This window comes from Barbus barbus (genome assembly GCF_936440315.1).
Source record: "Barbus barbus genome assembly, chromosome: 20".
In the NCBI taxonomy this organism is placed as follows: Eukaryota; Metazoa; Chordata; class Actinopteri; order Cypriniformes; family Cyprinidae; genus Barbus; species Barbus barbus.
Genome location: NC_136748.1, coordinates 24,122,592 through 24,138,888, shown reverse-complemented (window position 1 = coordinate 24,138,888; position 16,297 = coordinate 24,122,592). Strand labels below are relative to the sequence as shown.

The 16,297-nt window shown below is 38.7% G+C and overlaps 2 protein-coding genes across 3 annotated transcripts in view; one reads left to right on the top strand and one right to left on the bottom strand.

Moving 5' to 3' along the window:
- LOC306886513 (transcription regulator protein BACH2-like) overlaps nucleotides 1–13,358 on the top strand; it is a 28,428-nt gene extending 15,070 nt beyond the window's left edge. The window contains exons 3-6 of one of the 2 annotated variants that reach the window (XM_079443673.1): nucleotides 3,810–5,237; nucleotides 8,990–9,196; nucleotides 9,299–9,750; nucleotides 13,230–13,358. In XM_079443673.1, coding sequence (XP_079299799.1) covers nucleotides 3,810–5,237; nucleotides 8,990–9,196; nucleotides 9,299–9,745 — 2,082 coding nt within the window. In that variant the 3' untranslated portion in view covers nucleotides 9,746–9,750; nucleotides 13,230–13,358. Of the gene's footprint in view, nucleotides 1–3,809; nucleotides 5,238–8,989; nucleotides 9,197–9,298; nucleotides 11,673–13,229 lie in introns of those variants that run through there. The other variant, XM_079443672.1, reaches the window with a different exon arrangement.
- Nucleotides 11,756–14,355, bottom strand: LOC306886521 (gap junction Cx32.7 protein-like). Its single transcript, XM_079443692.1, has 2 exons — nucleotides 14,209–14,355; nucleotides 11,756–13,946 (listed from the first exon to the last, which is right to left on the bottom strand). The coding sequence occupies exon 2, from the start codon at nucleotides 13,923–13,925 to the stop codon at nucleotides 12,489–12,491; it is 1,437 nt and encodes a 478-aa protein (XP_079299818.1). The 5' UTR covers nucleotides 13,926–13,946; nucleotides 14,209–14,355; the 3' UTR covers nucleotides 11,756–12,488.
- Between the last annotated feature and the right edge of the window lie 1,942 nt (nucleotides 14,356–16,297).

Genomic DNA, 16,297 nt, shown 5'->3' with positions numbered 1-16,297 from the left:
ACATAGAGTCCAAATTTGACATTCTTGTTGGAAATCACAGACGCTGTGTCCTCCGGGCTAAAGAGGAGGGAAACCTTCCAGCGTGTTATCAGCATTGTTCAAAAGCCAGCATCTCTGATGGTAGGGGGGTGCATAAGTGCATATAGTATGGGCAGTTTGCATGTTTTGGAAGGCACTATGAATGCTGAAAGGTATATAAAGATTTTAGAGCAACATATGCTCCCCTCCAGACGACATGTATTTCAGCAGGACAATGCAAAACCACATACTGCAGCTATTACAACAGCGTGGCTTCGTAGTAGAAGAGTCAGTGAGCTGAACTGGCTTGCCTGTAGTCTAGATCTTTCACCTATAGAGAACATTTGGCGCATCATTAAACGAAAAATACCTCAAAGATGACCACAAATTCTTCAGCAGCTGGAAACCTATATCAGGCAAGAATGGGACAAAATTCCAACACCAAAACTTCAGAAACTCATAGCCTTGATGCCCAGACATCTTCAAACTGTTTTGAAAAGAAGAGGAGATGCTACATCATGGTAAACATGCCCCCGTCCCAACTATTTTGAAACCTGTAGCAGGCATCAAATTTGAAATGAGCTCATTTTGTGCATAAAATTGTAACATTTCTCAGTTTAAACATTTATGTTATCTATGTTCTATTGTGAATAAAATATTGTCTCGTGATTTGAAATTCTAGTTTTCATTTTATTCAAATTCAAAAAACATCCCAACATTTCCGGAATCCGGGTTGTATCTCAGAGTCCACAAAAATATTAAGCAGTTTATATTATAAATATTAAACTGTTTTTAGAAAGAAAGAAGAAATGTTATAAAGATAAGATTGTTTTGAAAGAAATTATAAATTTTATTTAGCAAAGACACATTAAATTGATCAAAAGTGATGGTAAGGACATTTATAATGTTACCAAACAATCTACTGCAAATAAATGCAGTTTTTTTTTTCTTTCTATTCATCAAAGAATCTGGCATATATCCACAAGCAGCACAACTTGATGATAATAAATGTTTCTTGAACACCAAATTAGCATATTAGAATGACTTCTGAAGGATCATGTGACACTGAAGACTGGAGTAATGGCTGATAAATTTAAAATAATAATATTTCTGTTATGTGTAGTAGTAGGTGGTTTGACCAAAAATCTTTCACGGTTTTTTTTTTTTTTTTTTTTTTAAGGACTGTGGCGTTTTTTTTATCACGGTTTTTCCCTGACTGGACCTTTTATATGAATCAGAATACACAAAACACAATCCAAACAAATATGCTGCATGAGCAGTTTTTGATTTAAATTAGATCGTATACTAATTTCACAATTTAAAGCAAAAACAGAATGGTCTGACTTAAGCCCTGTGACACTATACTACATAAAGCATATCTGCACAAAACAAAAACAGCAGACAGTCTGAATGAGAGCTTGAGAACATGCTGTGAATGTGAAACAAAAATAATTTGAGGCCGCTGGCAATCTTTGCAGATCAAACCAGTTTATCGTTTGAACCAGTATATCACCCACCACCACTTTGTGTTGTAATCTATTGGTGTTTTACTGTATTTTTGATCAAAATATTTTCCTTTTTAGGAATATTGTTTTCTAAAAACAAGAAATGTGCTCCTTTGTGTACAGATAGATAGAGAAGTCCGACAGGAATGTGTCCGTGAAGAAAATATGTTCATCGTCTGCAGCTTTGAGTTGGCATAATTGCTTATGTTGTTTACCAGGAGTGTTAGCAGAGTTCCCTCTCAGAACTTCACTGTGCTTGAGGAAGTATGATTTATTCATGGCTGATTCTCTGTGTTGTAATACTTTAGGTGCTTTGCGATCTCAAAGCTCAGAGTTATATTACAATATCCCAGATATGTCAGAAGGCCCCCATTTGCCTCTGCTTATAGTCAAGTCACCTTTATTTATATAGCGCTTTTAACAATGTAAATTGTGTCAAAGCAACTGCACAATATCAAAAAAGGAAAATAGTGTGTCAATGTAAAATGAAAAGATAAAAAAGGCATTTTCAGTTAAAGGCATTTCATTATTGAATTCAGTGATGTCATCATCCAGCTCAGTTCAGTTTAAATAGTGTCTTTGCAATCAGATCGACGATATCGCTGGAAATGAAGTGTCCCTAACTAAGCAAGCCAGAGGCGACAGCGGCAAGGAACCTAAACTCCGTCGGTGACAGAATGGAGAAAAAAACCTTGGGAGAAAGCAGGCTCAGTTGGGGGGGCCAATTCTCTTCTGGCCAGACGAAACCAGCAGTTCAATTCCAACTGCAGCAAAGTCAGATTGTAAGGGCTCAACTGATTCCAGTGGTCTTTGCCAATGGCTGTCTAAGTGGCGGGGTCTTCACTGGGGATCTGTCTCAGGCGCTCATTATATATTAATTATCGTTCATCTTCAAAACACTTAATGACAAATTGTATTCTGTAATGACCAGGAAATTGGCTTCATATCTCATTTTCTCCTCAGAGCCATGCTGAGCTGCTTCCCTCTTGCTTTATAGTGTGGAGTCACTGCTTTCTACTTTGTGTGTGTACATGCGTCCCTGCCTGCTGCCCTCATTAGGATTGCTGGTTATAACATTAAAGGAGTCTCATATGGCGTTTGGCTTCCATAAAGACATGCTTCTGCAGGCGGCAGCTGCTGATGCCAGCTGAAAATAGAGCCACAGAATGCTCAGCATTTTCCCCCCCTTGCTTTTCTATTTATTAGCAGCTCTGGGAGGACTGACTGCATGTCTGGGGGAGCTGTATTTTCAGCAGGATGACTTTCTATTTTAAAGATGATGTACTTGATGTGGTTGCGCTGCCCCAAGCATTCATGGATACCTGCGAGAGCGATAGAGTGATTGAAAGTGATGAGAAGGGTGCTTTATTTTTGTTCCTGGAACTATGCAGTTCACTTCATTTTATTACTTGACATAAAGCTTGTGAGACATTGAATAGGCAGCTTATATATATACTTTGTAGCATAGATGCAGTTTTTTTATAGCACGATTTATAAAATGTGATTTGAGGATAAGCTAAATATTCTCAATCATTTGTGGTCATGGTTTAAACAAAAATATTAACCAGAACAAATGTTTTTGAGCACCAAATCAACAGATTAGAATGATTTCTGAAGGATCAAGTGAGACTAAAGACTGGAGTAAAGGCAACTGAAAATTAAGCTTTGACATCACTGGAATGAATCGTAATTCTATTTCAATATTAATTATATTTCTATATTATTTTTTCCTGTATAATTACTTCTATATTAATTTCTATACGTTTTTACTGTTGTCAACATCTAAAACTCGCTCAATCTTTAAAAATTTTAATTTAATAACACTGGTAAATATTATCATTGGCAAATATCAAAATAAACATAATTTTTTTCGTATTGTACATTAATGTTATCATAACTACATTCGCTTGTTACGTTTAAAATTATTTTAGTTTTTCTGTTCTTTTTTTATTTATTTAGACAACGTAGTATAATTAAAAAAAAAATAGATTCTATTTATGGGCTATTTTATGCCTTTAATTGGACAGGACAGTATAGAGTAGACAGGAAAGCATTGGGTGAGTGCATCACTATTACCTAAGTCTTAAAGGTACAGTAGTAAAACAGCCTTTTGTAATTCTCATAAAGGAGGTAGAAAATGTATCAGAATGATGGAAGGAAACCTTGAGTAACATTATAATTGGTTTTTGGGGAAACAAATAAAAGGTCACAAAAGTGCCGCGTTCATTTGATTGAAAAACCACTGATGACCCTGAAATATCAGCTTGTTTTGTTTTCTTTTTATAGATCACAGAGAAAGGCTTTACCCCACTGTTGCAGTTTGCTTATACAGCCAAGCTGCTGCTCAACAGGGACAACATCCAGGATGTCATGTGTTGTGCCGAATTCCTGGGAATGCACAACCTTGAAGACTCCTGCTTCCACTTCCTACAGGCCCAGATGAAAAGTGAGGTTGCTGGCATGCAGATCAGCCAGAATCCACCATCACCTCAGACTCATGGATTAGAGGATGCAAATGTTCAGCCAAATGACTCCAAACCACCACTGTCCAGATCAAGGCTGCACCCTGAAACCGAGCAATTAAAAGTCACCAACAACCTGCATCAATCAGACCAACCTCCAACTCCCAAATATAGAAAGTACCATCAGGTTCTTGCTAAGCACAACACAACCACCTCCTCTCACAGCAGTACCTCAAGCTTACACGGCTCCCTGCAGGATACCGTCACCAGCAGCGATGCCCAGGGCCTTGATCTTTCCAAGGTTAAAGCAGAACCAGCAAGTGGGGAAGACTGTGTGCCACTAGACTTGTCCGAGTTGGAGCAGGGCGGTCTGGTCGGGGGTAAAAGGAGTGAGATGGAAATGGAGTTTGAAGGAAGACAACTTAGTTCAACGCCCATTGAATTGCCTGTGAGCAAGCGTTCACCAGTGTGCCTGCGCTCCCTTGTTAAAAAGGAAGTCACGTCTTCGGATCATTGTCTTACCGCTGATCTGCAACTCACCAGCAGAACCTCTCCCCTTCGAGAACCACAAGTTGCTCCAAACAACTTCCAAAAAGACTATCAGGCCTTCGTTGGGGGACTTGGAGTGACATCCTCAAAGGCGGCTGAGAAATTAACCGATGGCATGTCACTCAATTCACTTTCCTTTGAGAGGATCTGTTCCCAAGATTCTGAACGGGAGAACGACAGAAGAAGTGTCATCTTCTCCTCTCGAGCCCCTTACCATCTGGCAGCACCCGCACACTCTTATCCGGGTGAGAGCTGTTTGGGCCAGGAGACCCCGGATGACTTATGGACAGGTTCCAGCCAGTCGTTTCCCTGCTCCCAAGCACTGTCTCCAACTTCTGTCTCTCAAGAGCCCGCATTGCCCTACCGCCGCCGGCCAAAGAGCAGCTGTCCGGTGCCCATTAAAATGTGTCCCCGTTCATCTCGTGCCGAGAGCCACATCAGAACCTCCAGCTCTTGCTCTTCCTACTCCTATGCTGAGGATGGCAGTGGAGGATCTCCTTCCAGCCTGCCCCAGTTTGAGCTCTCTACCTCTCCTTGTTCCACCATGGCACGATGCCTGGCCCTTGAACACCAGGAGCATAGCATGTCGGGGCCACCAAAGATGAAGTGTGAGAAGTCGTACGACACTAATTCCAGTGACGAATCTGGATCTTTTTCCGATGGAGATAGTGAATCCTTTCCCACCAAAGAGCACACTCAAGAGGTATATGTTTGGAAATATTAGTTGTGGTCCATGTTTGGAAATATTTGTTGCACTAATATTTAGGATACAGAAGGTTGCACATTCTGTATCCCAAATAAATAACAAAGTTGATATTAAAACTTGCTGTGTAGCACTGCATGATTAATCAAAGTAAAGCTGAAATCGAGATATGGCTTATTTCGATTATCAAATCACAAAGACTGTTACATACATAAATACATAAACATTTATGTCAGTGCTGCATGTTTCAGAGTATAGCATGGCACTGTGTTCATTTACACGCGAGTAGCTCATGATCCAGTGTGTTCAGCAGCTTCATTCGGTCACTTAAATGTGCATTTGGCAACCTACCACGTGCCAACCATATTCCCAGACTTGAAACTTCTCCACCGAAACATCAAAGTCCAGTTGTTTGAATGACTGAAAATGAAGAAAAGATGAGTCCAAAAGTATTACTAACGTAGTATTGTAATTTAACAGTTGTACTGCAAAATTAAATTATATTTTTCTTCAATACTATTTTGTTTTTCAGTAAAATATTACAATAGCACTATTTCTTATTTTGTTTAATTTGTCATTTTTATTATGTATTATATTATCGTCATATAGATATATAATCACAGCCTTTTTTCCACATTGTGTATCCCTACATACAAGCACAGCAACCTTGGAGCTTTTTTAAAAAAATGCAGACTTTATATGACATTCACAATTTTTATCAGAAAAATCACTATTTGTTTTTTATTATTATTATTATTATTATTTTTTGTTTCCCCAAACAGTCTAGCCCTGTGCAGTTGTTGGCACACATGCTGTCGACATTTGAGCTTTTGATGGGCACAAGTTCAAATCCTATTCTTGATCCCATTAAAATGCAAAATCCCCTTAAATAATTCTGAAAAATATTATCATTACAAAACATTCCCACATTTGATTCCGGGGCTTCTGAGATTGAGAATCAAGCTGCAGTAACTTGGCAAACACTGGAAGGTTGCCATGGCAATAAGCTGTGAGCCGTTCTTATTCCTAAGGTCCCAATGACATAATTCTTCCTCCTCCTGACAACACTGACACATTGCCAGTTCAAGGATCTGTGTATGATAATTTGCTGTCTCATTTAGGCGTTTGATTTTTGATGACCCAATTGAGTTGTTGCTGAAGAATGCTCAGAATGTGTTTTGAAGGCAGATCCATATAAAGCCAGATATTTCACAGCAGCATTGTGAAACTGATAGCTTCAGATTCTACAATCTGATTGGATGAGTTTCCTTCTGTTGTAAAATAGCTGATATATGCACACCTGTGACCGAACATTAGTTCTATGTTGATGTATCAAGTTGCTGCATTGCCTGATGACTGTAAATATTATACTTAGGCTAATGCACTGCAAAATGATCATTTGTTTTTTTTATTTATGTCTCTCTTTATTTTCTTAAAATACATAAAACAAGATAAACTTACTTGCAACACACAATAAGATTCGATTTTTTTTAAATTTGTTTTTAACTTGTTTGTAATTTAAAAATTAAAGCAAAAAATATCTACAAGCAGGATTATATGTACTCTTATTAAATATACATTCTCTGAAAACAACTTTTAATATCTTATTGCTTCTTAAAGTGATAATTCACCCAAATATGAAAATTGTCACCCTCATATTGTTACAAACCTGTATGGATTTCTTTCTTCCAAACAGTTTCTGGTCTCCATTGACTTCCATAATATGGAAAGTTCAATAGGAGAAAAAAAAACACTAGTATTTTTAGGTAACTTCTGATACTATGGAATCTCATACAGGTTTGGAATATGCACGAATTGGACGAATTGTTTATGATTGTCAGTAAACAGTAAATGTTAACTATTTAATGATCATGTGATGGCAAATAAGAAACCATGGTATTTAGGTGGTGATGGCGTGGTGATGGCGCAGTGGATAAGACACATGCCTTTGGTGTGAGAGACCCGGGTTCGAATCCACTGTGAGACACCAATGTGTCCCTGAGCAAGACACTTAACCCCTAGTTGCTCCAGAGGCGTGCGACCTCTGACATCTATAGCAATTGTAAGTCGCTTTGGATAAAAGCGTCAGCTAAAATGAATAAATAAATAAATTTAGATGGTACTTCAAAGAATACAATAGTACATGTCCAAAGCACCATGGTAATACCATATCATTTTTATATCTGTCACAAATTTAAGAAAAAAAATAAGTAATGAAAAAAGCTAAATTTGAACCCAATATAGTGTAGAAATCTCTTCAGAAACAGTCTTTCTATAGCCATCTTTATTTTGCCCTTCACTCTGCCTGGGTTTAAAGCTCCCAGCTGCAGGTCCCCAGACAGAAGTGGGGCAGCGGCCCCCAGGCTCCCATCTGATGATGGGCCGCTTCACCTCACTGGCTAACAGATGAGCCCTACTTCGCAGTATGAGTGCCTTCTCCCAGAAACGACCTGACTTCAGAGAGAAGGAGAGGCGAAAACGTGCCTGTGCTGCTGGAAGCCTATTCTGTCATTCTAGCCTTATTACAGAGCTCTCTGTAGTAGAGCGGTTAAATATAGACCTCCATTTTACACAGACTGAGCAGTGGCACAAGGTCACAGCAGAGAGGAGGAGTATTCGTCATGGTGATCACTATGACCAACTCCCTCGGCAGAGTTTTAAGTCAGGTTTCATCTTTGTCATTGCATGGTAATGAGAATACAGTGACTCTATTTGCAGAATTTGTAATTGAACCATCATGTGTCCTGTGCTCATCTTCATTTGCATGACATTTTCAGAGCTGTGCTGCGATTAGTTGAACATTATAAAGAAACTGAAGCTGTTTGCTGTAGCTTATTACAAGCATATGTTACCAACCCACCTAAAATCCTTCAGCAAGGGTTTAAGAACAAACTTCATACCCCATGGCTGATCTGTAAGGAAATTTAAATTTATAGTGGTTTTAAATAATCATACCATGTAGAATTTTATGGAATCTGTCAAGAATTTCTGCATGTATTTGATCAAAAATACAATAAAAGCAGTAATATTTTGAAACGTATGTAAAAATAACTTTTCTATTTTAATATCTTGTAAAATATTATTTATTCCTGTGATAGCAAAGCTGAATTTTCAGCAGCAATTTGTCCAGTCGTTATTGCCACTTGATCCATCAGAAAGTATTAATTTTGAAAATTACAAATGTCTATTGATGAATTAGAAATTAATAGAAAGTTCAAAAAAACAACATTTGATCATAAATCTGTACTCTCATTTTAGAGTATCCTTGCTGAATAAAAGTCATAATTTTTCATCTTAATGTGTGTAAGATTAAACATTTTGACAGAATGACTGATCTGATACTGCATAATTTTAGCATTACATAGCATTTATGGGGAAGCATCTATCTATCTGTCTGTCTTTCTATCTCTAACTGTGTGCGTGTGTGTAAAAATCTTAGTCTCTTACTGAAAATGTAATTGTTTGTTTACTTATTATTTTATATTTGATGAGTTTCCGAAGTTTAGTTTTCTAGTTTAAGCCTGAATGCAAATAAATAAAATATTTCATACAAGTTAGATGGCAGTGTCATCTAGTGGTGAAGTTCCATATTTTCTGTGAAGGTTGTGTGAAATTTGCAGAATATAAACGTATACATACTGTAAGTATATATGTAATTGTTGTTTGTTAATATTAAGTTTCTTCCTGTATGTGAAGTTATATGCTGCAGTAAATACATCTGAACTCTAGTCTAATATGCTGTGCACTTGCAGGTGAAACTGCCTTTCTCAATAGACCAGATCACAGCGCTTCCACGCAATGACTTTCAGCTGATGATAAAGATGCATACGCTGACCTCAGATCAGATGGACTTCATCCATAACATGAGACGCCGCAGTAAAAACCGCATCGCAGCTCAGCGCTGCAGGAAGAGAAAGCTGGACTGCATCCAGAACCTGGAGCGTGAGATTCACAAACTGGTAGGCTGCGCCAACAACCTTAGAGCGTTTGCTTGCATGCTTCACAAGAATCTAGATTTTTCTATATCACCTTCATCATTGCATGTGTTTCTCCTCTGCTAGGTCTGCGAGAGACAGAAGCTCCTAACCGAACGCAGCCAGCTGAAGATCTGCATGGGGGAGCTGTGGGAAAACTTCTCCTATTTGTCTCAGGAGGTCTGTAGGGAAGCACAACGGAGTCCAGGACATTCTCAATCTCTGTATAACTTACACTCAGACTCAGTTTCATCTGGTCCAGACCTTAGAATCTTTCTCAATCCCACCAGTATAGACGTCACTCTCACCTCACACAACAGCATGGTGTCGTCCCCAGGCTCAAATGACTGCCAGGCCATAGTCGAACCACCACACTCACACCTAAGAGTGGACAGAGAGGCTGTGCGGCCCCAAGACACTGTCACCTCTGAGAGGTCAGAATCTTCCCATGTGGCCAGCTCAAGTGTGACGACTGATTTCTGCCAGGAAATGACAGAGAAGTGTACGACAGAAGAGCTGCCCAAGAGAAACTGAGTCTGGTAAACTGCATTCATATCTTTTATCATGACTATTCTGTGTGTTCAAATGTTAAGTTTTTTTTGCCAGTGTTAAGTTTTGTTTGTCGCTACTTTAGGGGACTGTTCTGTTGTTACACTCACGGTGCATCACCTGATATGGTTTTGTTTGTGTGTGTGTGTATATGGATTTGTTCTCATACATGCTGTATAGGATGCTAAAGTAATTTCATTTTGAACATTTCCTTCCTTTTTTCATATTCATTATATGGTATCTGGTTCTCAGATTTATCTCAGGAATTGCAGGTTTTTTTTTTTTGGTTACTTTTAAATCAAGCAGCATATGCAAATGGGATTTTGATTGTTTTAAAGTGTTTTGTATCTATTGTGCATTCAAGCATTCCGTACAAATTTGAATAACGGAGAAACTAAACAGCTGCTCACCTGAATTTACAAGCCAAGCAATCTGTTTGTCACCATGGAAAAATCAACATCTGATCTCTTTCTGAAATAGTGCAATGGAGAGCTCTTCTACAAAATAGATGATGAAGCAATGACGATTAGCTGCCTAAATGTTCCCTCAGTCATTTTGTGATGAAGCATCATTTGATATGGAAGCAATTTTCTACAGATTTTTTTTTTCGAAGCTCAGTTTTCTAGACTGTTAAAATGACTGGTCAGGGATGCATGTTGTATATAAAACTCTCCAAGCAAACTTTAGTAAATTAAGTTATTCTGACTTCGTTCATTTTGGCAGCTCACACTTAGATCTAATTTGATTCCTTCAGGGCGTTACACACATTATCAGTTTACTGGAGTAAGAAATCAAAGCAAATCAATATTATTTTCCTCTCTTACGTTTGGGTTTGCAGACCTTAAATCATTTTTAAATGTTAAAAAGTTTGCATACGTATCCATATTAGGTCCTAATATTTTCACTTTTAAAAGTTATCAATAGCTCCCTCAATCAATTCGGTGTAATTTTCACTAGTCTTATAACACATGTTTAATGTAATAACATGAGGTGAAAATTCAAGCCTTAAGGTAAAAACAGTTGGAAAAGCTTAATGCTGCATTTCTATTTTTGTTTCTAACATTGTTGTTGCTTTAACGTATCACGTGTAGGAGCCATTCATATCTGCATTGACACAATAATTAAGTTCAAAGGTGAGATGGGGTATATGCTTATTGTTTAATTAATTTAGTCTGTTTACTTTAAATTATTGTGGACTGCATGACTTTAATAAAAATGTAAGACTTGATTAAACCTTATGTTTAATATTTTGTTTTACCAAAAGTTTTGGGAATCTGATTGAACATGTTAGCATAAGTTCACATTGGGAAAAATCTCATACAGTCATGTAGGTTCATTTGTGCACCATAAAAGATGACTCTCAAAAAATTGACTGTCAACACTTCAAATATGTCCTATAATGTTTACAAATTACCAGAGTAAATTCTTCTGAATTCTGTGCATATTCTGAGTTTTTATTCTCATGACCTTGTGGATTTGGATAAATCAGGCATCGTGCCTTTGTTATATGATGCACCACAGTTGTGATATGAATATTGTGATAAGGGCAAATATGAATATTGGTTATTAGTTTACATGCAGTAGGGAGAGTTTTGAAATTCACAGATCTACCTGTAAAATTGATATACCTCTCGTCTCGGACAAGGTCTGTAGCAGAACTGGTTTACAACCTTTTTAAAAGACGTTTTACAATGGTTTATTTTATGTAGATTTTGTATGTATTGTACATATTCTGTTTATAAGTATTTGTGGGATTCTTTGAAAATGATTGTCTTGCTTTCTTTTGTTAATCAATTCTTGAAAAGTTGTGACCTCAATGTTCATAATCTGTATTTGTTACATTCTTGAATGTGTCCACATTGAATTTGTCTACTAGGAAATTAAATAAATTGCCAAGCATGTTTTATGCCGATTGAATGTGTTTTGCATCGTTTGCTCGGAGTATATAATTTGCATGATCCGTATCCACCCTGAATTCAAACACAAACACTGTTGGAAATAAGAGAACTTTTATTTTCTTCAGAATTTGATGTAAGAGTCCATCAGCTTGCATCACATTTTATGGATGTAAGCTAAATTATTTAAAAATGTTCTTTTTTGCCAGCTGTCTGAAGGTCTAAAGCTTTTATAAATATGCATAGATGTCTTTTGGCTTCCATAATTAGACATGGAAAATACTGTATACTGTGCTTTACTGGTAAATTAAGGTGCTTACAATAAAAAAAATGAACAGTACAAAACAGCATTTCTTATACCACAATGAAGCTGCGTTAGACCAGTGCTTTCCAAGCAGAGCAGATCAGAGTGAACCCCTTTGTCACTGATATCTCCATTAATTTCTGCTCATGAACGGCCTGTTACATTCTTGTTATCCTTCTGTCCTTCTTACTTTCACTTTTTCATGATGGAAGAGATATCCAAGAATACACTCTGTAAATAAGACATTTTTCATATCAGTATACAAATTAGGCACACATGAAATATATAAACGCCCATCAATATTTATTAATAATAGTAACAAAATACTGTATACAAAGTGTAAATATAAACATATGTTATAATCTTACTAAAATAATCTTATTGATTATTTATAAGATCATTTTTTTCCGATTATTATTTATTATAATCAATAAAATTCAATTTCTTGAATGTAGCTGGCAGAATCTCATCTCGAAAAATTTCTGATCCACAATAAAATTCCCAAAAGTAATTTTGGATAAGGAAGTTTTTATATGACCAGTTCTGTATATGGGTGTCGTTTGCATCTACTTGCCATTGACATCCGTCGTCCTCCCCCTGGTGGTGGGTTCATGGGCAGGTCATTGAGGGAGCCCAGCTCGGACTCTGAACTCCTTGTGGAGGGACATGACGGACTGCCAGAAATGCTGTCTGAGGGCATACGGACCATGAAACTGGCTTTCCTGTTGGGCGGACAGAAGTCGCTCTCGGAGGACTCCACCGTGTCATTCCCCAGGTCTGGCACATGGCTGGGCCTGTGCAGAGCGTTGCGAAGGCAGGCTGGTGTATGACCCTCAGGACCCAGCTGACCCGAGTTAAAAGGCCTAACATCCCTCTCCGAGCCGTTACTGCTCTCTAGATGCTGGTCACGGTTTTCCCGGTCCTCTAGTAACTCCATGGACCCTTGGGAGTGCAGTTCATGGATCATTCCCTGGCTAGGCTGGCGCATTTGCTGGGGTTGCTGAGTTATGCAGGACACTGGGAGGGTGGCTGCGGCAAAACTGTTGTGACGCAGCATGTCGTTGGTTGAGCCGATGTAAGCACTGGTTAAGAACAGCGGAGGGTCCATTTGCCCCTGTGGGATAAAAGTTTTCAACTGCGGGTTTTTGTGGGGCGACATATTTGTCATTACGCACAGTTGCTGAATGGTCGAGTGCTTGGTTTTGCAAAGACTGTCGTCCTCGACAAACTGGAGGCCGCTTAGAGTCTGTTTAATTTTTTTCACCCCCAGGTGGGATATTTCCAAGAGGTTCAGGAACAACGAAACCCCTCCGATGACAATCATAAAAACCATGAAGATGGTCTTCTCCGTCGGCCTGGAGACATAACAGTCCACGCTGTTAGGGCAAGGCACCCTCTCGCACTTGTACAAAGGATCCAGTCCAATCCCATATAAGATATACTGCCCTACAACGAACACCACTTCCACCACTGATCTGGTAAGGATATGAATGATATATGTGCGCAGCAAGGAGCCCCTCAGAGGAGCCTTCCTAATTTTCTTCTGCTCTTCTAGCTTCCTCAGTTCCTTCTCCAACTTCTTGTGCTTCTCCAAGAGGCCTTCTGTCTCTTCCAGCTCGGCTCTCAGCTGGATTTTCCTCCTGTGCCGTTCTTTCTCCAAAGCCCTCAGTCGGTACAGAGCATGTCCCATGTATACCAGCGAAGGTGAGGAAACGAAAATGATCTGCAGTACCCAAAAGCGAATGAGCGATATCGGGAACGCTTGGTCATAGCAAACGTTCTTGCATCCCGGCTGGTCCGTGTTGCAGACGAACTCACTTTGCTCGTCCACCCAAACGTCCTCGACTGCCACGCCAAGAACCAGCATCCGGAATATGAACAGGATGGTCAGCCAGATTTTACCCACGATGGTGGAGTGAATATGAACCTCCTCTAAAATGCTCCCCAACAAGTTCCAGTCCCCCATCTTCACCGCCACATGTCCGTGCTTAGTTTAAGACAAAAAAAATTGGAATTTAGCCTACCGTTCAAGTTGGTTTGTTCTGTATTCATGCATTAGCCGTCATGCATAAGGATTTTTGCATGCATTCGACAAACAAAAAAAGGTGTTTGACAAAATTCCAAGTCTAGAAAGTCATGCACAAACAGTTCCTATGTAATTTTGCCCAAATTATAGTTTGTAAGCACAAACAAAATTAAATAACTAAGCCAATCAAAGCTTTATCCACAAAACCAAACTAAAAACTTACATTTCAGTGGGATTTGCTGTCTAGTTTCCTTGGAATATAAACAAGCATGTTTTCCTCGATAAGGAAAATCATTCCTTCATTTTACAGCCATACATTAAACATCACACATTAAAGCGCAGCCAGTCTCTCTGCATAACGTTGGGCTACAGTGAATGTTCCCCACAGTTGTTGCATACACAGGATGTAGAAATTGATCAGAAACTGATGGGACAATGCCCCATGGCAGATCTTATCAAGCAATTGCTGAAAACAGCACCCCCACATGCATAAAAAGTTGCCTGCAATGCCAACCAACCAAATGTCCCTCATGCAGTCAATACAATATTCTGCCACACAAAATTTCATGATATTGCTCTCCAGCAAGCCGTTTTTATGCAAGCCCAGTACTACCATGTTGACTCGAACAACAAAATGGGTTTCAAACTTTTGTAACCATGCATATCCATCCTATTTAACCATTTATCTTTTGTGTAATCTATAATTCTAGCCAATTCAAGCCCAGTTTCATAGCTAACTGGATTTCTGTTAGATGGAGTATTCAAAAGCTGATCCTTTTATCTAACCCTGCACCTAGAACAAAACGATGCATGTAGAATTTATCATCTCTATTTCACCGTTTTCCTTTGTGTTCCTCTTTGAGTTTGTGCTGAAGCTTTCCATGTTGTTTACGTTTGCGAGCACTCAATGTCAAATGAAAGACCTTGCACTCGATTGCATCAGACCCGCCCCACCCCCCTTCCTAAACTCAATCCATCAATACTGCAGTGATTTGTTTAGCATGTTCTTTTTTCTAATTTTATGTGGCACAAATTTCATTAAAAGGCATATTTGCACAATATTGTGCATTTACCCTATAAATCCAATAGCAATTGATTAAAAAAACATGGTTTTATGTTAAAACAACGGAGGGAACGAGGCAAGTCGTGATCCACCAATCAGCACATGCACGTGATTTTGTTATCCTGATTCGTCCCTGCACGAACCTTTCAGGCACTGCACAACTGGATCATCTCGCCGATCACACTACATGCTTCATAAAATGACCAGCCTTCCCTCAGGGCCTTTAATTAGCTTTCCATCACATGCTGACAGGGTCAATGGGAGATTGATTTGATTTTCCCTTGCAGAAGCTTGAACTGCAAATGCCAGAAGTCACATCAGGGACGTCGCATTACATAATCAGTTCATACGGTACCAAGCGAATGGCAGAAAACCATCTATCGGTCTTTATTCTGTGGCGTTTCATTGTATCTAATTGCCTTGATTAGGGCCAAAATGTGCACTGAGGAACACGTTGTAGGGTATTGCAACTAGGGGGAATTATAATTAAAGCGCAAAAACAGTCATATAGGCTACATATGCTGAAACCTACATGGTCATTATCCCAAAATAAACCCTGTCAGTTTTACACCATTGTGAAGGGGTTTATTTTGCAGTAATGAGTGGTTGACTGTATTATTGCTGCTCACCAAGTAAATAAGTTTACATTAAATATTGATTTGAGTTTAACTTATATGAGAAAAAAGTCAATGCAGTTATACAAGAGACAAAGCTATCACAGTGTGAAAGACTGTTTGCTCTGATATAAGCTATGTTCACACTGTCAGTGCTTTACTTATAGGTGTGAGTATAATGTCCTATTCACACAGTGGTGGAACAGCTCTCGCACTGTGTGACATGACATACAGCTAGTTGTCCAGGGCTGCGTTTCCCAAAAGCATTGTAATCCTAAATTGATCATAGCTCCATTGGTGACAATTGGTTCCACGATCAATTTAGGATTATGATGCTTTTGGGAAACGCAGCCCAGAATGGTTCCATTCACACCGCAGGACTTCCCAAAAATATGGTTGTGAGTCCTGACAATTTATGAGTACGAGTTCTAGAATGCTGTTGTCAATCCTGTAAATAACTGAAATTTGTGAGAACATATCCGTATTAGTGACTCAAATACCGTACAGGGAATTTTTCAAGGGGACACAAATAATACAGACAAAATTGCACTTGTAAGGATAGATGTGTGCATAGCATGACCTTGTTTAAATATGAGGTTGGTTCATAGGTTCACCATGCGGTCATATAATACATA